The 26,678-nt window shown below is 39.5% G+C and overlaps 1 protein-coding gene and 1 long non-coding RNA gene across 2 annotated transcripts; one reads left to right on the top strand and one right to left on the bottom strand.

Annotated features, from left to right (window-relative positions):
- The first annotated feature begins 311 nt into the window (after positions 1–311).
- EEF1E1 (eukaryotic translation elongation factor 1 epsilon 1) lies at positions 312–20,186 on the top strand. The gene is made up of 4 exons (XM_001490875.6): positions 312–497; positions 4,090–4,290; positions 10,466–10,561; positions 18,900–20,186. Exons 1-4 carry the CDS (start codon positions 411–413, stop codon positions 19,038–19,040), a joined length of 525 nt encoding a protein of 174 aa, XP_001490925.1. The 5' UTR covers positions 312–410; the 3' UTR covers positions 19,041–20,186.
- Positions 11,540–26,678, bottom strand: LOC138919345 (uncharacterized). Its single transcript, XR_011429475.1, has 2 exons — positions 25,782–26,678; positions 11,540–23,191 (listed from the first exon to the last, which is right to left on the bottom strand). It is a non-coding gene; the product is annotated as an uncharacterized lncRNA (long non-coding RNA).

Genomic DNA, 26,678 nt, shown 5'->3' with positions numbered 1-26,678 from the left:
TTGTTCTAATTCACAGAGTCTTGAGTCAAACGAAAGTAAATTTCGGTTCCATTTATGTATAAAAAGTCTCTTAGCACGTCAAATGAGTTAACTAGTTAACCCTAGCAGCCAGGCCAAGAGCCTGCGGTTTAGAAGTTGGCAGATCCTGTGTACTGCGGCAACCAAAGCTCATCTCTGAGGTAGGTCCTCCAGAGCTCCAAGAGGTGAGAATCTCTCCCGACCTGTCCCACACCCCTCCGTCGGTCCCGCCCCTTTCCTTAGCCCCGCCTCCTGCGCGCAGACGCGCCTTCCACGCCCCCCTTCGTTCAGCCAATAGCCGGTGACGCTTGTAGGAGTGGGCGTTCCCTTCCCGCCAATGCGGGAGATCCTTGCTGTCCAGGTCCCGCCCCTGCCAGGAGCTCTCCCGGAAGATGGCGGCGGCCGCAGAGTTGACGCTGCTGGAGAAGTCCCTGGGGCTGAGTAAAGGGAACAAATACAGCGCTCAGGGCGAGCGCCAGGTGAGAAACGGAGGTGGAGGTGGACGGGAGTGGGGCCTGCTGAGCCCGGGTGCACCGGGCGGCCGGCACAGGCGGGCGGAGCGAGGATGCGGCTCCCGGGCTTTCCACGTGTCCGCGCCCCGGCTGGGCTGGAGCCTCTCTGTCTGCTCTTGCAGCCCTGGCTCTCGGAGGGAGGAAGGGAACCAGCTCCAGTGGGCTCGGCCTGAGCTTTTCCTCCTGGGAGATTATCATCATCCCATTCTGAGAAAGCGAGGAGGATCCTCAAAGAGCCCTTAGATAGACCAGCCTGGAGGCCCCGCGTTTGCGCTCAGTGACAGCGTTTACTGTGACAGGACCTTTCATTCAGCATGACGCGACTACCGCAGAGCTAACTGGGTGCCAAGTAGAACTGTGCTAGGCCTGGGGTTAAGGCGGACACGCTCCCTCCCCTCACTCAGAAAGTGTGCTTTTCAGCTGGGTGCACAAACATTTCAGCTATTTTAATTACAATACTGAAAAGTGCTACATTGAAGTGAAGACGGCTGAGAGAGCCCACCATGGTATTGGCTCAGTCTGGGAGGTTCAGGGAAGGCTTTTGTGAGGTCTTGTGATATCAAGTTCATTGTGCAACGTGCAGAGAATGAGAGGGGAAGTTACACGGTATGAAATTGACTGCTGAGGTATAAGGACACAGATTTCTTAGGGCATTGAAGGACATTTGTGTTTTATAAAGATCAATGTTTGCCTCTGTGGGAATGTATTAGAGGAGAATGATTGTAGGAAGACGACTTGGGATATACACATTTTTTGCCCCTTTGAAGTTTTTTCCGGATGATGTTTTCGTTCTTTCTTTTTCTGTTTTTTATTCTAGTCCGTGTTCAAATCATGTCCCTAAAGCACTATTATTATCATTTTTACAGTAAGTAAAACTGGAATGTAGAAAGGATACATGACGTGCCTGGGATCAGCAGAGTGGGCATTAGTGCCCAATGGGCCTGCTTTTGCTTTTTCCTCTGGCCTCATGCTGCTTCCTTCTCTTCAGCCACTACTCCCTAGTTTGGTTTCTGTTTCTTAAGGCACATTGCCAAGAGGTGAGTCTTGCCTTCAGGGAGCTTGTTATCTAGTATGAGAAACAGTCCTCTGCAACTAATTTAAAGCAGAACAAAATATTTACAAAATGGGGGGAAAGATTGTGGAGCAGTGTGGAGGAGAAAGTTAATTCAGACTATAAGAATGGGTTTGTACGCTTCATGGAAGAGCTGGTGTTTAATTGTGTAGGACCAATAAATTATGAAAGACTGGGAAGTTTGAGGCAACTAGGAGAGCATATAATGAGTGGTGCAATGCAACATAAACCCAGAATTACAAATTGAGGCCCAATTTTGAGGGCTTTGGAGTTCAGAGTGTCATTTCTTATTTTATTTTAATTACAATTTTTTTTTTTTAGTGGAGGACAGCTATTGAAAGTTTCTGTTTGTGTATTTGCGGAAAGGGATGAGGATGTGTGATAAGATTCAGTCATTTTTTGGAAGACAGCTGACAGCAGTAGTCCAGCAATAAGGCATCCTCTAATGTTACCAATAATAATTAAAAATGGAAAAAAATCCAGAGATTCAGCTCTAGGAGAATGGTTCATTAAATTATGGTACATCAGCACATTGGAATATTGCTTAAACAGCCATTGAAAGTGATCACTTTGAAGGCATGGAAGCTTAAGATGAGTATGAAAATAGTATATGTCCCATGATTTCAACTGCATAAGACTCGTATACTTTAGGTTGTGTAGAGGAAAGAGAATGGACTTTGGGCAAGTTACACTTTATTCAAACCCTGACGGTGCCATTACAAACTTGGTGACCTTGGTTCTTTATCTGTAATATGAGGGTGAGATTACTAACCTATCTTAAGAGATCCAATGATTAGATGAGAAAGTAACTGGGAATTTTTTGAGTAACTGTGGTGGGGTGGATAATTTATCTTCATAAATAATTCTCTTTAGAATTGTCATTTTCCCCTCACACTCAGCAACTGCGAGTTTTCTTTCCTTCTTTCTTCTTTTTTTTTTTTTTTAATATAACATGCATTCAGAAAAGCACACAGAGCTCAATGAGTTACCACAAAGTGAACATACTCAGGTAACCACACAGTTGAGGACAGAACATCACCAGCACCCTCAGAGTTCCATATTCTTTTCTTTTCATGCGTTTTTCTAAAGGAAATTATTGGTGATCTTGGAGGTAGTGGTTTCATTTGAGTGTGAAGGCAGAAGTGAGACTCCGAGGAGCTCCGTAGTGAATGGGAAGCAGCAGGTGCGGTGGAAAGCCCAGACTACCTGTCGGTACTTCCTTCAGCTTCTGGAGGGAACCTTTCAGTCTGCATCGGTAAAATGTTATCTCTCCGTATACCTCACAGAGCGCTGTTGACCTCAATGTGCTTGTGAAAGTGCGCTGCGAAGTGTAAATCATTATACCAGATACTGTTTATGGCTGAAAGAGCGGCAGCTCCAGAAAGTGCTCTCTTCTGGTTTGCTTAGGTTGTTTAGATTGTACGCCTGTTATTTATAATTGGTCTGCCCTTTGGATGATACTTTCCGTTTTCTTTTGAATGTCTCATAATGCTTCGCTTAGTTGTACATCAAGAACATTTCAGTTAATTAGCAATTTCTTATAATCTCACCCTTTGTATTGCTGTTACAATGGGGGTTTTGGGTTAAAAAGTAGGATTAGGGGCCAGGCCGGTGGCACAGCAGTTGGGTTCACATGTTCTGCTGTGGCAGCCCAGGATTTGCCGGTTGGGATCCCCGGGTGTGGGTGTGGCGCCGCTTGTTGGGCCATGCTGTAGTAGGCGTCCCACATGTGTGGTGGAGGAGGATGGGCGCGGATGTTAGCTCTGGGCCGGTCTTCCTCAGTGGCAGATGTTAGCTCAGGGCTGATCTTCCTCAAAAAAGTAGGATTCGTTTTCAGATGATTACCTGAAGCCTAGACTTTATTATCGGTAGTCTCTATTACATTTTGGAAAGTTTTCAAAATATGAATTATTGGCCGACATTTAGAGTGACCTCACTATAAATGACTCCAAAACTGATGAATATGCAATCCATGGCAACCAAGCCACTGTCACAGTCAGCACTAGTTAATGAGATAGCTAATTATGTTAGACCACATATTGCTAAAGCCAGCCTAGATCCCATTTGGTGGTTCTGACTATATCAACATGAACCCAGTGTTACTATAATTGTTTCTTTTTTTTACGGAAGTCAGGTTTATTTAAGTATGTTCACCTTACATACTTACATCCAGGATATGGATAATCCTGATTGAAATTAATGCATTATTATTAGGATTTCCATTTTCTCTTTTTGTACATACACAGTTATAAATTATGTAGGAACATTATACTGATTTTTGCAATGTTGTTACCAGTTTCATCATCAAGCATCTGTTAGCAAATGTAAATTATATAACTGCTATTTTTCTGATTTCCATTTGTACGTAATTTAGTATCGTGAGAGTATTTGAAAAAACACTTGAGGGGTTTCACAGTTTCTTAAAACTTGCAGTCGTGATGGTATGTTTTTAAAATTTATCTGAAGCACTTTTTTTTTCTTTTTAAGATTCCGGTTCTTCAAACAAACAATGGCCCAAGTCTCACAGGACTGACTACCATAGCGGCTCATCTAGTCAAGCAAGCCAACAAAGAATATTTGCTTGGGAGCACGGCAGAAGAAAAGGCAATAGTTCAACAGTGGTTAGAGTACAGGGTCACTCGAGTAGACGGGCACTCCAGCAAGGATGACATCCGCGCTCTGTTGAAGGTATCCGGACTTCACTTTATAGGCTGAAATGCGTGCATATTAACAGCAGGAATCTCTCTCCCCTGAGATTGAATAGCTGAAGCTATTGGCCATCTTTCCTTGTTTCCTTCTGCCTCGGGGTAGTTTGTACCTGTTACTACCTTTGCCTGGAATAGACTCTGCCAGCCCTCTCCCTTCAGATCTCAGCTCAGATCCCCCTTCCTCAGAAACGTGCTTGACTGTCTCTCTCTCAAACAGATGCTGTTCCTGGTGCTATATTCTTTTCCTTCATAACACAGCACCCTATGCTTTCCTTTATAATGCTCATCATTGTCAATAATTATAGCTTTGTATGATTTTTTTTTATGTGATGGCTTAATATTTTTCCCCACCACTCTGCACCCTGATTCCCTAAGCAATAAAGTACTTCCTCAAAGGCAAGGGGAAGTCAGAATCTTTGGAGGTTGTAGTTTGAAAAAAACTAGTTGATCTGACTTACTGCTTTAGGATTTGTATTTTCTTTCCAAAGAAGTCCAATTAGAATAAAAGAAACTACTGATATAAAATACAAACCAGATATGGCTCCAGAGTCACCAAGAAGGAAAAACATTCCAAATGAAATTATTTCTGTTAATTATTTATATAAAAATAAAACAAGTTTTTTTGTTTTTGTTTTTTAGGCTTAGAATTTGAAGGAACCTTAGAGATCATCCAGACAACCACTTATCATTGCAGGAATTCCTGTGTTTCCTAATTTTATTCCCATTATCATATAAATTGGTAATATAAGTTGTTCAAGAAGATCTTATAGTACTGAAAGTTTTTCATTTGTCCCTGGGGGGAGAATGGTTTAAACTGTATTCCTGGTGTTACCATCAAGAGAACTGGTAGAGAATAGATTTCAGGCCTTGTTGCTTTATAGGTCTGTCATGATCAACTATTCATCCCTAATGTCCATGCTCACCCTTCCCTCTGCCCCCTGTCATGCTCGGCAGCATTACCAGAGGGAGCAAGCATGTCTTCCCTCTAAGGGAATGTGAGATTTCAGGCAAATAAAAAGTAAATATAACTATCTCTTATCATTTTCCAAAAGAAAGGATAGTAATAAAGTACTTAATTCTGAAATATATGGACAGAATTTCATAGAATTGGGTTTCTAAGTTCGAAAGTTGTATTCACAGATATGGTATTAGGAGCATAGAAGGAATTCCACCAGACCGTTGTATCTGGGATATGTAAATATTACCTGAAATTTCAATCAGGAGAATCTGACTGGAGATAGTGACATTTTTGAAATGTACAGGGCACTGGGTGATTGGGATTGTGGTCCTTGCTGTGTTGCCACAGTTTGCTCATCTGTGCCTACAACGATGTGCCAGGTACATGCAGTTCCAGGGGGTGAATCAGTGGCCGTCAGACACAGTCCCTGCCCTGAGAGAACTCGGACTGTGGGGGAGACAAACGTGTGGGTAATGGCCTGCAGAGGGATTGTTGGCTACGTAAGCCCACAGGAGAAAGGGCGCTTTGCTGTTTTGCTTTACTTATTGCTATTTCATGGTAGTGTTTTTATTTTAAAGGCATAAATATTTATTATGGAAATTTAGCAAATAGAAATAAGCAAATAAGAGAATTTCAAACAGTGGTCCCACTATCAAGAGAGAACCGTTAGTAACACTTATGTTCAATCATCAAATATTTATTGAACTCCTTTTGTATTTTTTCCATGCTTTTTCTTTTCATATACACGTGTTTGTGTTTTATTTTAAAAATGAGCAGCTATTGGACACTGTAACTTGTTTTTTTGTTCACTGACAATGTGTTGTGAACATCTTTCCATGTCCATAGATAGTTATTTACACTGTCTTTCTGATAACCTGCTAGTACTCCATCATATAGTTATATCAGAATTGAAATAGTCTATCCTCATATAGTTACTAGCTTGTTGCTAAATATTTTAACACATTCCCATTTGTTTTCTTGGGCTAAATTCCTACAGGGGAAATTGCTGGGCCAAAGCTGTATACATTTTTACGGCTATTTTGCTCATTTGCCCTCCAGAAAAGTATATTGTTATAGTTCGGTGGTATAGAAGAGTGGCTTCTTCCACTAAACCCCTGTTCACATGTATATGACCCTTTTTCTCCCTCACTACCCCAATTTCATTACCAAAAGAAACCAACAGGTGATTTCTTTGTTCATTTGGTGTTTTTTTCCTTAAAATTATTAATGCTGTGGCATTTTTTTCATAATGCTTATGAGCATTTTTATTATTTAAAAAAATTTGCTTATATTTATTCTTTGCCCATTTTTATACTGGGCTATTTCTCTTTTTATTGGTTATTTTTAAAATTCCTGCTGTTAGGATATTATGAAAGAGTTCAATTCCTATTGTCTAAGGGTCCATTTCAGTGCTAAAAACCACGATTCTAAGTTCAAATGGCTCATAATTAAGGTAATATGTAATTTCAAAAAGCAGGCATTGTGAAACACTAACATTTATTGAGTCTAGATGGAGTATATATAGTTGTTTATTATCCTACTTTTTCAATATTATTAGAAAGTTTAATAATAGATAAGAGGAAAAAGAAAAATCAGGTGGAACTCTATAAGCAAAAATATTTTTAAAAGTTTGGCAATGGCATCAGAAAGACTTGTGGGAAAAAAACAGGAAATGAGCATCAGACATCAGGTTTGTTCTGTGAATATTTTGAACGTGTGAAATTCTGTTTTGGTAGGAAAAATGTGATTTATATCACTAATCAGAAACATATTACATAATCAATTTTTTTAAACTCCATTTTCTTAGAGTCTTTATAACTAAAGACTATAACCTTAAAAAGTCTTTATGACTAAGACATAGATATGGATTCTATTATAAGAACATTGTTAAATGTTAAGCAGTGTTAAATTATTGTTTCAGACCTTTTTTAAAAATGCTTCTTAAAATTAATGAAGATATATTTATTGTATTCTTATGCTTTGTCAGAGTTGTTTCATTTGAAGACATTTGGAGAGAAACCATCTCTAATTTAACAGATTACTATAGAATTTAAGCGGTAGCCCATACAGACCAACATATTTTACCCTCTCTACCCAAATTTTACTTTGGTTCTTCCGCATTTTTCTCCTCATTTGTGTCCACATTCCTTTATGTCCTCATCTGTACCTCTCCAGCGATTTCATATTCATATACTGTTTTGAAAATTACTATCTTTAAATGAAGACATGGGCAAACTCCAAGAGATTAAATACAATTTACCAAGTATTTACTAATTACTGAACCACTATGTACCAGGCATTTGAGATGTGATTTGAGAATTAAAACAAAATGCTTTCTCTACAGCTTGAATTTTTCTAGAATAAATGCTATTGACCACTGGCCAATAACTAGTCTTTAGACTAGTTTAACTAGTCTAAATAATAATAATAACTAGTCTTTAGAGCAGCCTGTGAGAAAATCTGATATTAGTTCATGTAACCTATTTATAAACTTTTTTCTGAAGGTTATATGACTCTTTTGTCTCATTTAATTTGAATGTAATTTAACATAAATTCCTATGCTGTTAAATTACATGTTAATTTTGAGAGAGACCAAAAGTATTCATATAATACTTTTAATCTAGATTTTTTTGTTTTCTCCAGAAACTAATTGACTTATTCATGCTGATCTGTCAAACAATACTTCTAATTTAGATTAAGACCTTTTAAGATTTTTATTTCATTTTTTAACATGTACTTTAACATTTTTTTTCCTTCAAGAGTGCCTTTTATCTAGTTATGGAGCTCAGTGCTTACTGGTGTTTTTTTGGTAATGATTTTAAATGAATTCTTTTTTGCATATACTTAAATTAACATGCCTTTTAAAAATTGATGCTCATTGTCTGGAGAACAAATGACAGAGAACTTTCTGCAGCTTTTTTTTTCTTCTTCTCCCCAAAGCCCTCCAGTACATAGTTGTATATTCTAGTTGTAGGTCCTTCTGGCTATGTTATGTGGGACGCCGCCTCAGCATGGCTTGATCAGCAGTGCCATGTCTACACCCAGGATCCAAACTGGTGAAACCCTGGGCCGCCAAAGCGGAGCGCGGGAACTTAACCACTTGACCAAAGGGTGGCCCTTTCTGTAGCTGTTTTCTTTCTTTTTTTTTTAAATGGCAGTAATGGGATTTTTTTGTTTCTTTTTCTTTCTTTTTTTTAAGATTGGTACCTGAGCTAACATCTGTTGCCAATCTTCTTTTCTTTTCTTCTTCTTCTCCCCAGAGCCCCCCAGTACGTAGTTGTAGGTTCTAGTTGTGAGTGCGTCTGGTTGTGCTATCTGGGACACCTGCCTCAGCATGGCCTGATGAGCAGTGCTAAGTCTGCGCCCAGGATCCAAACCAGCAAAATGCTGGGCTGCCAAAGCAGAGCACCCGAACTTAACCACTCAGCCACGGAGCCGGCCCCTTTCTGTAGCTTTTAATGGTACTCTATTTAAAACCGGAGTCTTTAAGGTGTTAGAAAAACTAGATGTCCAGTTGTAAAAGAATGAAGTTGGACCCTTACCTTATACAATATACGAAAAATAACTCAAAATGTATCAAAGTCCTAAACATAAGACCTAAAACTATAAAACTCTTAGAAGAAAACATAGGGGAAAAGCTTCATGTCATTTGATTTGACAGTGATTTTTTGGATATGATACCAAAAGCACAGGCAACCAAAATAAAAATAGATATATTGGACTACATCAAAATTTAAAACTTCCATGCATCAACAGATACAATCAACCGAGTGAAAAGGCAACCCATGGAATGGCAAAAAATATTTGCACATCATATATGTGATAAGGCGTTAATATCCAGAATCTATAAAGAACTACAACTCAACAAAAAAAATTAAGAGCACAGTTAAAAAATGGACAAAAGACTTGAGCAGGTACTTCTCCAAAGAAGATAGACAAAGCTAACAAGCATATGAAAAGATGCTCAACAGCACTAATCATTGGGGAAATGTAAATCAAAATCACAAGGAGATATCACCTCACATTAGGTTAGCTGCTAGGTTGGCTACTACCTAAAAAACGAGATAGAACAAATGTTGGCAGAGATGTGCATTGGAAACCTTATGTACCATTGGTGGGAATGTAAAATGGTGTAACTGCTAGGAAAAACAATATGGCGATTCCTCAAAAGATTAAAAATAGAATTACCATATGATCCAATAAGATCCAGTAATTCCACTTGTGGATATATACCCAAAAGAATTCAAACTGAGTCTCAAAGAGATATGTGTACACTCATGTTCATAGCAGTATTGTTCACAATAGCTGAGAGGTGGAAACAACCCAAATGTCTATAATGTCATTGATAGATGAATGGATAAACCAAATGTAGTATATATATACAATGGAATATTACTCAGCCTTAGAAAAGAAAGAAACTCCGATGCCAGCTACAGCATGGATGAACTTTGACAATACGCTGAGTGAAATGAACCAGTCACAAAAAAATACATACTCTATGATTCCACTTATATGTAGTATCTAAAGTAGTGAAATTCATAGAAAACAGAAAGTAGAATGGTGGTTGCCGGGGCCTGAGGGGAGGGGGAAATGGACAAATTGTTTAATAGGAATAGAGTTTTAGTTTTGCAAGATGAAGAAATTCTGAAGATTGGTTGCACAACGATGTGAATACACTTAACACTTACTGAATTGTACACTTAAAAATAGTTAAGATGGTAAATTTTTGTTACATGTGTTCTACCACAATGAAAAATTTTAAAATATACATATACAAAAAGTGCAATAAACCGATAAATTATAATTCTCTTAAGAGAAATTATTGAGGAACTTTTTATATTTTAATGTAAAAAATAAATGTAACATGAGCCTGGTTTACAAAATGTTTCCCTCCAAAAAAATAAAAATTACAGTCTTTGAGATGATCATAGATGACACTTTGAATATCATTTTCTAATGTTTTCTTATTTCTTTAAAATAAAATAAGACTAATAGTATCTACTCTTTTTAAAAATGAAGTGATTTGGTATATCATTGGTGATTTTGAATGAATCTGAACCTATTGATGTCAAAGATTAAATTTATTAAATGTCTGTATTTTGTTTTCTATAGCCTTCTAAATGTTTTCAGTCAAATGATATTGTAGTTAACTTCATTATCTTTTTTATATTAATATTTTGTTATTTGTCTTTTCTAGGATCTTAATTCGTATCTTGAAGATAAAGTCTACCTTACAGGATACAACTTTACCTTAGCAGACATCCTATTATACTATGGCCTTCATCGCTTTATAGTGAGTATTTGAAGAGTTGCTGGCTTTTTTTCTGTAATGTTCAGAATGATTTTTATTTGTCTTGAATTTAAATCAAATTTGCACTTTCAACTCATCAAATAAAAAGGAAAGCAGTTATTTTTATACAAGATAGCTTATGCAAACATTCCTTCCATGTATCCATTGAACACAGTAGCTTCCTGTTCCCTGACCTGCTTGATTCCTGTTCTTGCTTCTGCTCTTCTTCAAGACGACTTCTCTTGCCACCCTTTGGGCTTGGTCATCGTCACCTGGACCCCATCGTCATCATTCTGCTCCACCTCTACATCTTAATTCCGGTAACCCATCTTCTGGGCAGCTTCTTATCCTACCTCTTAATCTCTTACTCCCTAATCCTATAATTTTCTGAAGTAAGTTGATTCCTTCTCTTTTTCCAAATCTGTACACTTTCTTCCCCATCCAGCTTAGATCTCTTGCATAACTTCGACTACATTCCCTAATTAGGGTCTTCAGCTTCTTTGCTCTACTGTACGTTTACCACCCTCTCCCTGTATGTCCCCAACTCTTGTTCAGTCCAAATAAATGCCTTCAGTCCTCTATCCAGACTGAGCTCTGTTGGAGAAATCACAAAGCTATAGAGTGGAGCCACTGTAGATTGATGCTGTCCAGTTTCAGCTGGGCTCTCATACTGATCAACTCTTTCATGCCTCCCAGGCACACTTCTAGAACTTTAGCACTTTCCTCAAGCCCCACCCCTCATCCTCCCTCTATCTTCCATCATTATTACAGAGCCTCCCTCCCTCATTCAACTAGAAAATGGAGGCCATGGTTTGAATCCCCTCATCTTCCAGCCCACCTACACGTACATCCTCATCCGTCTTGTCTCCTTTTTCTGGCCTCAGAAAGGGTCTTGCTTTTTTCCTAGGCTAATGCATTCATCTAGCCTCTTACCTCAACTCCCTCTCTACCTCCTGTCCCCTGTCTGGATCTTCTCCCAAATTTTGTTTCCTTTCTTTCCCATATCTTCAATTTTTTCCCTCTATCTGGTCAATCTCTTTAATTTATATTGTTTCCCATCTTAAATTTATTTACAAACAATTATGTAGCACTCACTATGTTCTACGCACTGTTCTTTATGCTTTATAAATGATATTCATTTAATCCTTATAACAGCCCTAGGAGGTGGATGCTATTATTATCATCCCCTTTTTACAGATGAAGTACTGAGGCCTGGAGAGGTCAGATGTCTTCTTTGAGGTCACCCAAGTAGATGACAAAACCAAGTCTGGAAACCAGGCAGTTTGGCTTCAGAGTTTCTTTCATCTCTCTCTCCATTTAAAACCTCTCAACCCCCAACACGCCAACACCTATATTCTCCCTGTGGAACAAGAGAACCCATACATTTTTCTGCATTCTGCACCTCATACATCCAGTCAGTCAGGTCCTGTTGTTTCCACCTCCCGGGTGCCTCACGTGTGTCTCTTCCTGTGATGCCGCGTGACGTTGCCCTAGTTCCAGAGTTCATTATCTTTGGTCTGGGCTGTGGAAATGGCCTTCGGCCACCAGTCTCATCTCTTTTACAGTCCATCTTTATTGCCACTGGAGTGATTTTTCTCATGAATGTGTCTTTTTCTTTCTCAAAATAATTAAGTAGCTCGTCACTCCCTAGGATAGGAGGCCCCTCTTCATGTGACCCTGCCTTCCTCATCGCCCTCATTCTCCCCTCATGCCTCTCTCTCACCATAACATTCTCCCTGGAGTCTCCTCAGCCTGTGCTCTCTGCTCAGTGTCCTTGTGCTGCTCTTCTCTTTTGCTCCTTGGTCCCAGCCCTTATCTTCCTCCCAAATTCGTTGGTATTTCTTCAGGTGTCACTTAGTTCCAGCACTAATTTCCTGGCAAAGTCTTCTCATGCTCCTGCAGCATTCTGAAGTGCTCTTTCCTCTGTTTGTTTTTGTACCTCACAGACGGCCTCAGCTCCGGCTCGTTTCACTTTGTACTGAAATTCTTCTTGGACAGTTTCTGCCTCTCTTAAGTGATGAGCTGCTTGCGTCAGAGACTGCAGCAGTCCATTTCTGTAACGCCGCTGTTGGGCGTCATTCCTGGCACGGGGACGCAGTCTGTCTTCCCCTCCATAAACATTGAAGAACATGTTTAACATATTTCTTTATCTCTTTGAAAGAGTTTAATACTTATTTTCTCATTGTACCTCATTACTATGAAGAAGATAGTGTAGTGTTCTCCTTCCATTACAGAGAAGGAAACTAATGCTTAGGAACATGACGGGCTTTATGCAAAGACACAGAGCTCAGGTTTTGGAAGGGCCAAGACAAACTAGGTCTTCCGGCTCAAGTGTCATAATGTGCGAGGAAGCTCTTTGTGAATGAAAATACCATGATAAGGAAGGATACTTACTCTTCGTCCCCCCTCAAGCTATAATTCTTCAATTTGGATTTGCTTGACTTATAAGCATTATTTCTCTAAGAGCCCTAAGTGATTGTGTTAAGTTCAAAAACGTTATTATTGTAATGGCCTAGTATGATCCTTAATTCAGCATAATATTCTCTATTATTACACGTTTACTTATTGAGAGCTTATTATATGTGCCCATTATACTACGCTTGAGGGGCATAAAAGAAATATAAAACTCTATTTGTAAGCAACTATTGATCTCACCAAAGAGATAAGACTGTTTTATGTGAAAACAATTGGCGAGTAAGAGAAGATGGAGTCCAGTGCTGATTTCTGATCAGAATATATGTGATCAATTAAAGAGGCAGATAGAGAAAAATAGGATGGAGAATCATGAAATTGTCAGAAAAATATCTGCAGGATTTGGGTGGCTTTGGCTGTCTGAGGGAGTTGTCATCGTCTTAGAAAGCTTATGATAGTTTGACTATAAATATTGTTCGTAAGTGGATGACCATACGATTTCTCATCCAAAACAACACTTTTGACAGTGAAAGGAGGGCTATTAATAATTATGCTGGGACAACAGAAATAAAGTGGGCTGAATGTTCCTTTTCTTAGGAGGAGTATGATTCAATTTTAAGCAGAGTAAGGACATTGAGGAGGATCATGTCATGTTTCTCTTTGTACCCCTCCCAGCTCTTGGCACAACGCCTTGTGCAGCTAAATGTTTATTGAGATGAGCAATATTTAGCAATCTCTACCTCTTTATATTTCCTATTTTAAGTTGTATATCTTTATAGTGAAAGTGTAATCCTTAGTTATATACTTCAGTATAATTAAATCTAAAGTACTCTTATTAAAATGTGAAGGCAGTTTAAATAGAGCTGAAGTACTTTCATCACACCAGCCTCTTTTTATTCCATTTTAGATTTAGTATATTTTATTAGCTTTTTGAACTTCAGATGGTGACCTGGCGCAGCTTACCTCATCTCAAAATGCAGAAAGCCTCCACGGTACAGAGGCTTTGCTGTTAATAAGGTAGCTAAGGATCCTTCTGGTGGTGGCAAACCTACATCGTACAGTCTCACAACTTGGAGGAGCCCAAACTTGATTTGAGTGAGGCTGTGCTGCCAAGAGCATACCTACTTTACAGAGGGGAGCAAGAACAATTTGTTCTAAAAACAACAGCAGCACTCTTGTTGACGTTTTAAAAATATATTTAAATATGACCTTACTTAATTTTAAAGCTTCATATTAAGGGAAATGTCATCTCTAATCCTGTGTGTGATGCCTGTCCGCAGACTCGTGAAGGCCCATCAGGACCGTTGCAAGGTCTGCCTTCGTGCAGTGTCAAGTGTCGTTAGGAAGGAGAGCATTTCCCCCATCTAATTAAAAGAAAAAGATGATAATGAGGTGTGACTCTTGCAAACCAAGTGTATACTCTATTTTCATTTTTCTCTCCCTGGCGCACGCAGGTCGTGTGGTAGGGAAGGAGTACTCTGAGGAGGAGGGGCTTTCATGGAGTCTTTCTGCCAGCAGAGAGAGCAAGGCCGTAATTTTACAGGGCAACGCACTCACAGCACCAGCCGCCAGGCAATGTAATTGTGAGTCTAGGTGCCCTCGAGGGCGCTCGGTTTCAAGCACGTTGGAAGTGTTTCCTTCAGTGCTGCACCTTAAAACTGAGTTACACTAGCAATATTTAATGATCTGCACCTAGTTCTATTTCCTATTTTGTAATGTATGTCCTCTTTACATGTAGCGGCTAGGATATTATGATTAAGAATATTATGCTTATCTTTTTCAAAAAAAAATGAGTGGAATATTATGTAAATCACTCTGTTAACAATCTCTTTGGGTTCATAAAATGAGCCCATAACCACAGCATCTCTCCCACCCTGGTCCAAGTGCAGCCAGAGTGCATGGGAGAAGTACCACCTTCTCAAGGAACAGGCCTCACTGACCGAAACCCCTGCTGCGACAGAATTGCACCGTGGTGTTACATGACATCCCTTTGAGTTAGGTGTAAATAGACCCAGGTGAGAAAACAGTGATTCCTAGGTATTCCGTTGAGGCAGGGTAGATGTGCAGTGCAGATTGGCATCTGCTCAGGTTCGTCAGACAGTTTCTCATGCTGTGTTTACTTTAGCAGTGTATTTATTTTTGCCCTCTTGCATTCCTTCAATTATTTGTTCATGTTATTAAAACTTAATATGTAGTCAGCACACTGTACAAAACAGCAGTCAGGGAACCTGCCAGTCATCAGATAATCCCACTGTATTTTGTTTCAGTGTGAGCCCAGTGTTAGTTGTGGCTGAGTTACTCTATTTATAAGATCTGGTCTATCGTCATTCCCTTTGAGGAATATTACGTTGTTCTTCCTTTGTTAAATTGCCAGTTAGTGTGGCTGTTTATTATCACGCCAGTGACTCATTGCTTTCTTAAAGTGATTTCACTAGTAGATAGCAGTCCCTATGAACAGACTGTTACTCAAGATTATTAAAATCCTTTGTAACGTTGTGTGCTGCTTGACTGTAAGATTGTTATCAACCGAAATGCATTTGTTTTGAAGTTCAGAGCCGTTGGAGGTATGCTGTTCTTTTAGAAAGAAAGGAAAACTAAAAGACATAGCTGCAGAGCCGTCCAGGGACGCTGACCATAAAGAATGTCCCAAGGCAGCATGGTGCCAGTTAGAAAGGTAGCAGCGCAGCATTTCACCCTGATCTGGAATGAGGCCCGTGGAGTGCTTCTCACATGTCTTCATGGAAACTTAGTGACTAAGTATATTATCTGTTTGGCTTTAAAGTTCAAACTAGTTATCTGGTGCCAGTGTAAATAAAAGAAATGATTAAGTAGAGAGAGCCAAGCACCCCCATAGACACACTGGCGTGTAGGCCAATAAGAAGCAGGAAATTGTAACTAGAACAGTTGCGTTGTGTTTCCTGTGGTAAAAAAGGAAAAATAAAAACCTAATTGACTAGAAAGGGATGATGGAAAACCATTGTTATCAGTGAAATAGTTGATGGGGATCTCATCCAAAAAGTCCTAAAAAAAACTAAGTTTGGTGGTGGTGGGGAATCTGGTTTTTTGTTTGTTTGTCTGTTTACAGTAAGTTCAGGAATAGAACGTCCACCAAAAGAGTAGCCGAGGTAACAAATCAAGGTCAGTCGTCATTTTCTCAGACTCAAAGGACAAGCTCCAGACTTTAAACTAAAGGTTAAGTGGTAACCTGATCCTTTTGGAAAAGCTCTGTGTATTTCTGGCAAAATTGTCTGAGGGAAAGTGAACAGATTTACATTCTCTAAAATAGATCATCTACTTAAAAAATACAGGAACAAAAATTAGTTTGTCCTGTTGGTCTCTTCATAATCCTTACACTGGAGACTCTGAAATTTTTAAGTTGGAAAATATTGATTTTTGCTGTGTGTTGTATTTTGTTGTTGTTGTTGTTACTTAAGTCATAGGCCTGGTGGCAGCATATGCTAGTCCTGTGTGAAAGCAGATGCTGTTCTGAAATGTTGACAGTAAACATGCCCTTTGTCCCCTGTTTCAGAAGCTGAGTGACCAGCTAGAATGTAGATCAGACAAACATCAGTACTTTAGCATTTGCAGATGCTTTCCTCTCAGTGTGTTTTAATTCATTCCAAAAAATGGCATCTCACAGAAGTGCTGAGTGGAGACGTTTTATAGTGAAAGAATTCTGAAAACGCTAAATTGTTTAGAAAAGTGGTCAGATTTGAATCATCATATCTCAGCAGCTGTCATGAAATCAAGTTGGAGTAAAGCTTGTTACTTCTGTTTGCTTTAACTATCAGTAAAAAGGTTCACCGAAGTTGATTTTGAAATTTATTTGTTTATTTATGAAAACTCACTCCCATTGCCTGGTAGGTTTGCAGCTGTTTACTAGTGGTTGAGCTTTTTTAAAAGTCTTTTCCTTTGAAAAACTATGTATGTGACTAAGGTCACATATAGTAAAGATTTAGAAAAAGAACAAAAAGTGAGCTCTTTTACAAATATAAACTGATATTCAGTTTATTCCTCAGTGGTTAAGTGCCTTCTATATATAGCACACCAGACAGTTAGGAGTAATGTAGTTCTTTATATGTGAAATCAAGAATTCTCATTTAATAAAAAGTAACTTCTGCATAAAAAAAAGACATTCTTGACCAATTTTCTTGACTAATGTGTTAGTTTTTTATCTCCATGCCATGGACTAACTATATTGTAGGTGAAACAGTTATATAATGTATTTCTGAGAGCCACCTGACAGCCCCTTAAACAAGATGAGTCTATTGTTATAATTTGCTATATATGTATATATAGCAGCTTGTGTAGGACTTAAATTTTTATGTAACAGAAACAGTGAGACTTTCACTGCTAATAATTTAGGTAAACTAGGCCAACAGAAATAAACATTTAGACCACCCAAGAGAATGTTAAAAGATCAGATATTGATACAATAGTATCCTAATGTCATAAAGGCAAAAAGGAAGGCAGGATGACTTGTCAATTTTTCTCTTTTTTTTTGGCCTCTTCTCCCCAAAGTCCCACAGTACACAGTGTACACTCTAGTTGTAGGTCCTTCTAGTTGTGGCATGTGGGATGCTGCCTCAGCGTGACCTGATGAGCGGTGCTGGGTCCACGCCCAGGATCCAAACCGGTGAAACCTTGGGCTACCAAAGCAGAGCGCAGGAACTTAACCACTCGGCCATGGGGCTGGCCCCTCAACTTTTCTTTTTAAGTTGCCTTATAGTAAATATAAAATGAAAATATGAGCTCAGTTAAACATTTATTGAGAAAGTACTGTGTCTACCTTTTAATTGTATTGTTAATACTATTTTATATTCTGTAAAACTATTGCATACTAGAGTGATTTGTTCTTAGTTTTGTTGACCTGGTAATTTAGCAGAATATTTGCCTGTAGGCACAAGGATATGCTAAATTCTGAAGCCACAGGACACCCATCTCACTAAAAGTGCCTTCCAACAAGCAGACTGCTAATGGGTTTGAACCACATGCGGGTGACTGAGGTTTTTTTCTATGTAAACATTCCTGTCAGTTTTACACAGACTTGCAATATCTGCTAAATAAATAGCGAGTTAACAGCATGCTGAGGGTCTGCACCACTCTCACATGGCCGTGGCTGAGCTACTGCCCTGCTGGCTTTCGTTTTACCTGGCAACTCTTCATGGTTCCAGTCCAAGCTTGGTCTTAGACAAAAGTCTGAGTCACCTTCTTTGGAGCCTGAGCCCAGAGAAATGATAGGCACCAACTGTTTGTATTGCATTTTTCTCTGACCAAATCTCTGGGCATTCTGAAGCTTGATAGTAAATTCTCTGAACTGCTACATCCACTAAAGATAGAGTTCAGCTTTATTGCAAACAGTTTAGAAGGTCTGTTGTTCATCTGAGGCATATGCCGCTAGAAATAGCCCTTCCTTCTTGTATTAAGTAATAATCACTTAAAATTAAGTAGGTCATTCTCTTCTTGCGTAAAGTTTTCCCCCAGAGTTTAGCAGAAAGGAAGTAGTAGTCTATATATAGAGAGCAGCCATCCATGAATGTATAATATTTCAGTTTACATAATGTTTTCGCGTTTGGTATGTTGGATAGCAGTAAACCATTCTTTTTCTTCTTTTCTCCTGTTTTCCTTTCCAGTAAAGTAAAAAACAAACTCTTTGGGCTTCTAGATCCTGGTTTAATGTAAATTTTTCGTTTGTTGAAAACCTGAGATTTCCCTAGAAAGCACATCTGGTTTTGAACTGTACATAAAAGCATTAAACAAATGGATAGCTCGTCCAAGTGGCTAAAATTTTTGACTGCTATCTGAATATGTTGGCTTTGAGAACTGTTTTTTTTTCTCCAATTTCTATCTCCTACTCAAATGATATTAATAGTTTTGCTTATGTAATGTCTGTGTTGTGTGTGTGTGTGTGTTTTTAATCTCTACTTAGGTTGACCTGACAGTTCAAGAAAAGGAGAAGTATCTTAATGTGTCTCGCTGGTTTTGTCACATTCAGCATTATCCAGGCATCAGGCAACATCTGTCTAGTGTTGTCTTCATCAAGAACAGACTATATACGAATTCCCACTAGAAGCCCTCCATGCTGTACAGAAGAGTGATTAAAATATTTAAATGGAAAGCGTATTCGGGACCAGAGGACTAACAGAAATTGATATGCAGTCATTCTTTATTTGTTGAAGTTGATAGAATTTTTAAAGTATAAAATTGTGTCCCAATGTTTGATTTGCTCTTTAGTTGAAATTTTTTGCAATTTTTTTCTGTAAAAATTCAACTGCTGTCAAAATTTGAGTTGAGAACAAGTAATAAATTACCTTGTTTTTATAGATGAAATTTATTTTAGTAAAAGTTGCAAATCAGTGTTTAATCTTTAAAAAAATAGTCCTTTCAATGTTTGACATATTTGGCTATTTATTGACCTCTTTTTTCGTATTTTACAATTCATTTTCCCCTTATGGATATTTACAGTAGTTTGTTTATTAAGAACTGTAATAAACTGTGCCAAGGATACCGAAAGGGAAGACAGATGGATTTGTTTTCATATATTTATGTGAGCCAGTAAACGTGGTTGAAAAAACCTTTTTGTTTCTTTCTTTCCTTTAGTCAGTATTCATTGAGGTGAAACTAACTACTGAACTGCCCTAGAGGGGCCTGGAATAAGATGGAGTCCCTGTGTTGATGGTTCTTCTCTTGTTGTTGGTTTACTGGAATATGCAGTAGCTAAAAAGAGATGGGAAATTCCCACTGTCCCACTAATCTTGCACTTGATAACTACTAGATTTTTCTAAACTAAAAGCCACCTCTCATAGAAGGGCTGCTGTTGAAGCACTATGTAAAAAGAGACACTTTAGTAACAAATATATACACTTTATAACTCTTGTGGGCTGAGTGAATAAGTAAGTAATTATTGAGAACTAAAGAGCTTATATACTTACAAATAATAAGAAAAATAGTTGTTGAGCACTTTACTGTTTAATACTATTTAATATTTTGGTGCTGATGCTGAATCTAAGTAGTATACAATTCAAAATTCAAGTGGAAAGAGCAGAAACTTGGGAAATATACAGCCCTCTGGTTGAGTCCTGCTTTTATCACTTACTAGCTGTATGACCCTAAGCAAATCAGTTAACCATATTTTCTTAATCTGTAAAAATAAAAATGAAATGTAAAAGTAAAGATAACTGTCTGTTCTGAGAATTAAAGGATAACATCTAGCTCATGGCTCTCAGTAAAAGTTTCTCCTTTTGTTTGTAAGAGCCCCATTTTTGTCCTTCATGTTAGTCAAGAGATTTCATTAGCCATGTATGTGAGTATACGGTAATAGAACAAAACAGTTTTTACAGGATGAGATTTCACAATTCATTGCCCTTGGGAGCATTTTTAATTTTATAAAATGGCCTGTAAATTAGAAACTGTAAACTTGTATTTGCATATTCAGAGACTAGAGGACTCCAGCTAATCTCGGGAGTCGGGATGTGTGCGACAGAAGTAGGCCCAGTCTGTGACTGTTCATGCAAATCGCCACCCCAGCAGGGTCTGCTGTAAGCAGTCCACATTTTGTTTCACTACTGCAAATTACTCCTTCCCCTGAACACGTTTCTCATCTGCCCCTGCACTCCAGGAGGAGGTGAGCGGGACAGACATGGTCGACAACAGATGGGCTACCCAGCCTTCCCATCCCAACCATTTCATTCTTTTCCTTCAGGTTAGGTCAGCTGTGAGGAAAGGGCAAAAAGACACCTCTGTGCCTCTTTGCCAAATGTCCCCTCTTCCCCCTTCTACGGTCTGAGGCTTAATCCTCTGAATCCTTACATCTGCTAGTCAGTTCTTTAATGAAGTGCATAACATTTCTGCAGCAGACATTACCTGGAGCTACGACCCGCCACCAACGTAGGTCTTAGAGGATGAGGGGATGGCAAAAAGATAAAGACCTGGCTCCTGTAGGCAAAGGTGAGATAATGTTCTCAGTATCTCAGTTGAAACAATTATTTCCTCAGAGAAATGCCACTGGGCATCACGGGTCATTGCTGTCAGGTGCTTCTCTGCCTGAAATGCCCTTTCCTTCTCTGTTGATAACCTCTTCAATCTTCAACTTTGTCACGTCCTCCCGAAAGTCAAGTTTATCCTGACCAACCTGTCCCCTCCCACGCCCGATTCTGGCACGAACATCATTGTACTATGTTTGATTTTCTGTCTCTTCCACCATACTGTTAGTTCCTTGAGAGGAGAGACTGTCTTTTTCCCTTGCATATCCAGCCCTCAGAACAATGACTGGCACACAACAGTAGATGCTTGAAAAGTGTTTGTTGAAAGACTGTAGTCCATTTTGAGCTGACCAAGGAAAGTGTAAGTGTGAACTGCAATTAGATACAGCTGTAAATAGCAGAAGAGTTAAGTAACATTAAAGTGGGTTGTTTTTCTCTCATGTAAAAGAAGATAGACAGTCCACGGTTGATATTAAGCATGCAGCATGCAGCTCCCATCTTTCTGCTTCGCCATACTGAACAAGTAGTTTCTTTCTCAAGTTCAGCTTATGGTCTAAGATGGCTGTTGGAGCTCCAGACAACAAGTCCATGATCAAGACCTCGAGAAGGAGGAAAAGAAGAAGGCAGAAAGACTCCTCTCCCACCGAAGTCAGTCCACTTGAAGGACCTTTCTTGGAAGCCTTGATCAGCAATATCTATTTACATATCTTTGGTCATCTCAACTGGGAGGGAGGGCAAAAATACAGTTCCCTTACCCCACACATGCCATACAGATCAAAACCTGTGCTCTGTCAATGAGAAAGAAGGATCAAAGGGAGATTAGGTAGGCAGCTAGCTGTCTGTGTCACAATAGGTAGTATTTAAATGGGAAGATACCTTCTGAATGCCAAATAATCAAGTTGTAAAAGAAATTTCATTAGTAAATTGTTGACATTCCATGGGTCATCAATTGGCAGAGAATTAGCATACAATAAATACTTTTCAGTGACCACAATTTTCATGATTGAGAAGCTATTTCAGGATCCTGAAATATTCAGAGTTATGTGGATCTGTTACTACACTTTTAACAACAACAATAATAGCTAACATTTATTGAGCAGTTAGTAGGCATCAGGCATCATTGTAAGTGCTTTAAGTGAATTCCCTCCTTGACTTACTATCCCCTTTTTGCAGATAGTGAACCTAAAGCACAGATTGGTTAAGGAACTTGCCCAGGGTCACACAACCAGTCTCGGGGCTGGGATTCGGACGGGCATCTGGCTAAAACTGAACCTGTGAGCCATTTTACCAGTGTGCCAGTAAAGTTCTGCTTGATCACCTTGTGAAATTAGTTATCACCAACCTTAGAAAAAGCTGTCCTGGGCACTGGATAAAGCAAATATGTACATAATTTCAAGAATAGAAGATGATTGCACACTTCTGAATATGCTAAAAACCCCTGACTTGTACACTTTAAATAGGTAATTTTGTGATATATGAATTACAGCTCACTAAAGCAGTTTTTTTAAAAAGTGGGATAAAATACATCGCCTCACCATATATTAATTGTGAGACCTTAGATAAGTCACTGCACATGAAATTCCTCTTATGAAATAGAGGAAAACGTAACTGACCTCATTACTGATTTGCAGTGAGAATGTATAAAAATTACCTAGCACAGTGCCTAGCACACACAAAGTGATCAGAAAAGGACAAACCGCCAGGGAAGACTAAAATCAAACCCTACAATTTTATAAAGTCGGATTCTTATGTCTTTTCCCACCTGCGATCCGTGAGGCAGCTGTTCAACATGAGTCCATCTGAGATAAGACAACCTGGCGGAGCATCTTGTGATTTTGATAAAACACGAATTCATCGTATGACTTCCCAGTTTAAAAATCTCTGGTCCTCACGTCTCTCAAGCTGTTTGGAGAAAGGGACCATACTATTTTTTTTTTTTCTAAAGACAATGAAACTCCTTTAAAACAAAGTGGGGCCATCTTTGTGCATGCTGTTCCTTCTGAAAAGCGAATGCCCCTTTCCAACCATTTTCTTTCTATAATTCCCAGAAGCCTGCAGGGCTGATCATTCAATAATCCCTCAAATATTTATTTAGTATCTCCAGTGTAGCAGACTCTCTGCTGGGCTCTGGGGATAGCACCATTACATCCTCGCCCTCATAGAGTTTGCAATCCAATGGTCTGTGAACAAATTCCTCAAACGGCAAGCTTCTTTGGACGGCTGCCAGCCACTCAGCATTCTTTGAAAGTAAATAAAAATAATCAGATACCACATACTGAGCGTCTACTATGTTCTGGGCTCTGTCCCAGACACTTTACAACATTCGCATCATCTCATGTTAATCTAGGAGTTGAAGTGGAGACAGAGACTAACCCAAACGCTGACCAACACCTCAATTAGACCATACCTGGAGCCAGTCAATAAGGGTTGTACAGTTTCAGAGTTAGAGGACATAATCGGTCACCATACTATGTACTGGGGTTGACCTGACTGCCCTGACAGGATCCACGGCCCTGTCTCCTTATTCCACATGCAACTTTCAAGAACAGATAAAAAGTTCCAAGTAGGGAAGGATCATTCTTCAGTCGACGATCTATGAATTTTTCATTAATTAAAATAAATACTGGTTACGGGGCTGGCCCCATGGCTGAGTGGTTAAGTTCCCGCGCTCCACTGCAGGCGGCCCAGTGTTTCGTTGGTTTGAATCCTGGGCGCGGACGTGGCACTGCTCGTCGAACCACGCTAGGGCTGCGTCCCGCATGCCACAACTAGAAGGACCCACAACGAAGAATATACAACTATGTACTGGGGGGCTTTGGGGAGAAAAAGGAAAAAAGTAAAATCTTTAAAAAAATTTTTTAAATAATAAAAAAATAAATACTGATTTTAAAACAAATAGAAATAATAGAACTGGAGGCTATATCAAAGGCCATCTGTCTTTAGGCACAGTTATACCCAAAGCATCCAAGACATCGTGAGGTATTTTGTGGAGCTCCGTGATGGTAAATCTCCTTCAAGTAGTTGCTATCACAATGTGGTAGAAAAAGTGACATAATTTCAAGAAAGACATAATCATGCATTCATGACCCAACTTCCAGGTAGAGTTTATTATCCAGATTCAGCAATAAAATTATTGCACTGAGGTTTTTAACAGCTATGTGGGCATTCTCATTTTTCCTCCCTGTGAAACACAGGTCCTGCATTGGCTCCGCCCAGTTAAACCCGAAGCCAGTTACCCAGTCAGTAACAGGCACATTAGGTTTCCTGCAGGATGAAGGCAGGAAAGTAGGAGTGGAATGAATAGGAAGATCACCCACTGCCGGTGCATCATTCAAGAACCCTGCTGAAAATCCTTCCAGAATAGCTTTAAGACGTAGTGATAAAAATTTAAGCAGATAGTTAGGAAAGACTAGAACTCTATTATAATCAGGCACATGTACATCATACCGAAAGACAAAAAACACAAGTATTTGACCAGTAATCAAATTAGAATTATGGTGAAGTATAGCTTTTTCATTCATATTTTTTTTTTCTAACATTTGACTTCATTCCTTTAAAAAAAGTCAGATGTTACACAAACTTTAATATTCATCCAGCTTTGGCAGAGATGTGGTGGTTTAATGGATTAGAGCATTTAGCTTTTTACCCCAGAGAGCAATATTTCTTCTTTCTCTCCATAATTAGATAATCTGCTCCAACCCATTACCAGGGCACTAAATTTCAAATTCTCCATACACCTGAACAGGCTGCTACATATCTGGCCATCTTAATTTTAGTCGTGATTTATTGAAGCTGAATTACATTCCCAACTCTTCCTGGAGCTCTGGGTGAATTTTATTGCAAAAGCAATGAGGAGTAAGTTACCATCATATATCTCTCTTGATGGGCAGAGCTTTTAGATACACAAGGGGCTCTATATCCCACTGCTCCATGACTTGTATGCTGGATTTATAACATGGTGAAGCTCAGCTCTAGGGTTACGTACAGGTATATCAGAGATGAGATGGGGAATTTGATTTTGCAATAATGATTACTTGTTGCTGGAGCCCACATTCCTGCAGGCTCTGCCTTTATTCCCCATACTGCTGGTGAATAAAACTCATTCCAACTGCTACCTAATCTAGCAAAACTCATCTTTCACTTACAAGAGCGGCCAAAAGAAGGCAGACAGGAAGTCAGGAGATTTTGAGGTGTTGGCCATTTTTACTATTACGTCTCATGGATTTCTGCTTCTATTATCGTGATTCCTTTAGGAATATTTTCATCTTTTAAACTTCAGTTTCTTTGTGGGGAGAATGAAAGCTTTGCATCTTTTCCAGCCTGGTGAGTTAATTTGATGGCTCATTCGTGCTGTCTCTTCCACTTCAAAGAGGCTGGGTCCCTAGGGCTGGCCAATTGTATTATGGATCCTGCAGATTTGGCTTGCCATTCCTGCTGAGTGTCATCTGTCCTCGAAGTCTTGCAGTGGATAATTTTTGTCCTCCCTAACATCATCTGCTTGAAAAATTTGTGCCTGGCAGGCCTGTCTGTCCACATTAAGCTTGAAATACAGTAGCCACACAACTAATTTGACAAGGCATAGCTCTAAACAATAGGGCTGCAGGCTTCCTTTGACCAAGACCACAAACTTCCAGCCATCTGATTACAAATTCCAAAGTTTCTTTGGTGCAGTCCACAAACTAGTCTGTTCACGCAAGGGAGGCTATCCTTCTTCCACTGCCCCACTTTTCCTGACTTTCTGCAGTGCGTGCGCACACATGCACGGACATGCGCATGTGCACACACGCATGCGCGCGCGCGCGCGCACACACACACACACACCCCCTTACCTTAAAGGGCCTTAGAGATTTTTAACCCTCTGGTTGGCCTCACCAGTTGCGAGGTTCTGACTGTTTTCTGCGTGGACTTGAGCCTTGTCACTTGGATAAAAGAACTGTGGAGTTGACTATCACTGTCAGAAGGTTGGGGCATGGGTAATAGACATTGCACTAAAGCAGTGGTTCTCAGACTTTAACATGCATCCTAATCACCTGAGGCTTCTCAAACCACAGATTTCTGGGCCCCAATATGAGTTTCTGACTCAAGAGGTTTGGTGCGGTGACCACCCCATAAGAACCACTACACTACACCTGTCCGAAGCTTAGGTGAACTTAGACATAGAGCAGCTGCTTTCATCCAAAAGCTTGTGCTTTTGTCTTTGTGAGAAGCTGAGTCAAATTTTCTGAAGGTGTGACCAGTGTGGTGATGGAGCACGCCACGTTCCTACTGGTTGGCCCTGTCACAGGAGCACAGTTTCTCTCCATAATGGCTCTTGCAGTAAAGCACGGTGTGTTCTCCAGGTGATGTACTTACACCTGAAGCGTATCTCAGTGGAACAAGTAGGATTCAGTACAGGAAGGTTCAGTGCAGGATCATAAAGTTGCTGCCACTGAGAAGACCACTCATGCCAGTACACAGTGTCCTACTTCCCACCAAACGGCCCCGCAGGCCTGGGGTGCCAGACGCATTTCCAAAACTTCATGAAATTAACATGCAGTAACATTTAGTAGCTTACCCCAAAAGACCCTCTACTTTTTTCCCTCCTTTGCTTTTATCAGTTTCTTCCATTTTTAATTCTTTTAACCTGCTTCAAAAATAGGTTAGACAAAAGGGGATAAACAATAATGCCAACAGAAAACGTTCCAGAGGAAATTGCATGGATTTGATAAAAAACAAAATAGATTCAG

The sequence above is a fragment of the Equus caballus genome, chromosome 20 (genome assembly GCF_041296265.1).
Source record: "Equus caballus isolate H_3958 breed thoroughbred chromosome 20, TB-T2T, whole genome shotgun sequence".
NCBI lineage: Eukaryota > Metazoa > Chordata > Mammalia > Perissodactyla > Equidae > Equus > Equus caballus.
Note: the sequence above shows the minus strand (reverse complement) of the source record. Positions and strands in the feature narration are given on the sequence as shown.

Coding starts and splice junctions, on each gene's coding strand:
- EEF1E1 (XM_001490875.6), top strand. CDS start 411: ATGGCGGCGGCCGCAGAGTTGACGCTGCTGGAGAAGTCCCTGGGGCTG. Junction 498..4,089: donor GCGCTCAGGGCGAGCGCCAG/GTGAGAAACGGA, acceptor TTTCTTTTTAAG/ATTCCGGTTCTTCAAACAAA. Junction 10,562..18,899: donor ATGGCCTTCATCGCTTTATA/GTGAGTATTTGA, acceptor ATCTCTACTTAG/GTTGACCTGACAGTTCAAGA.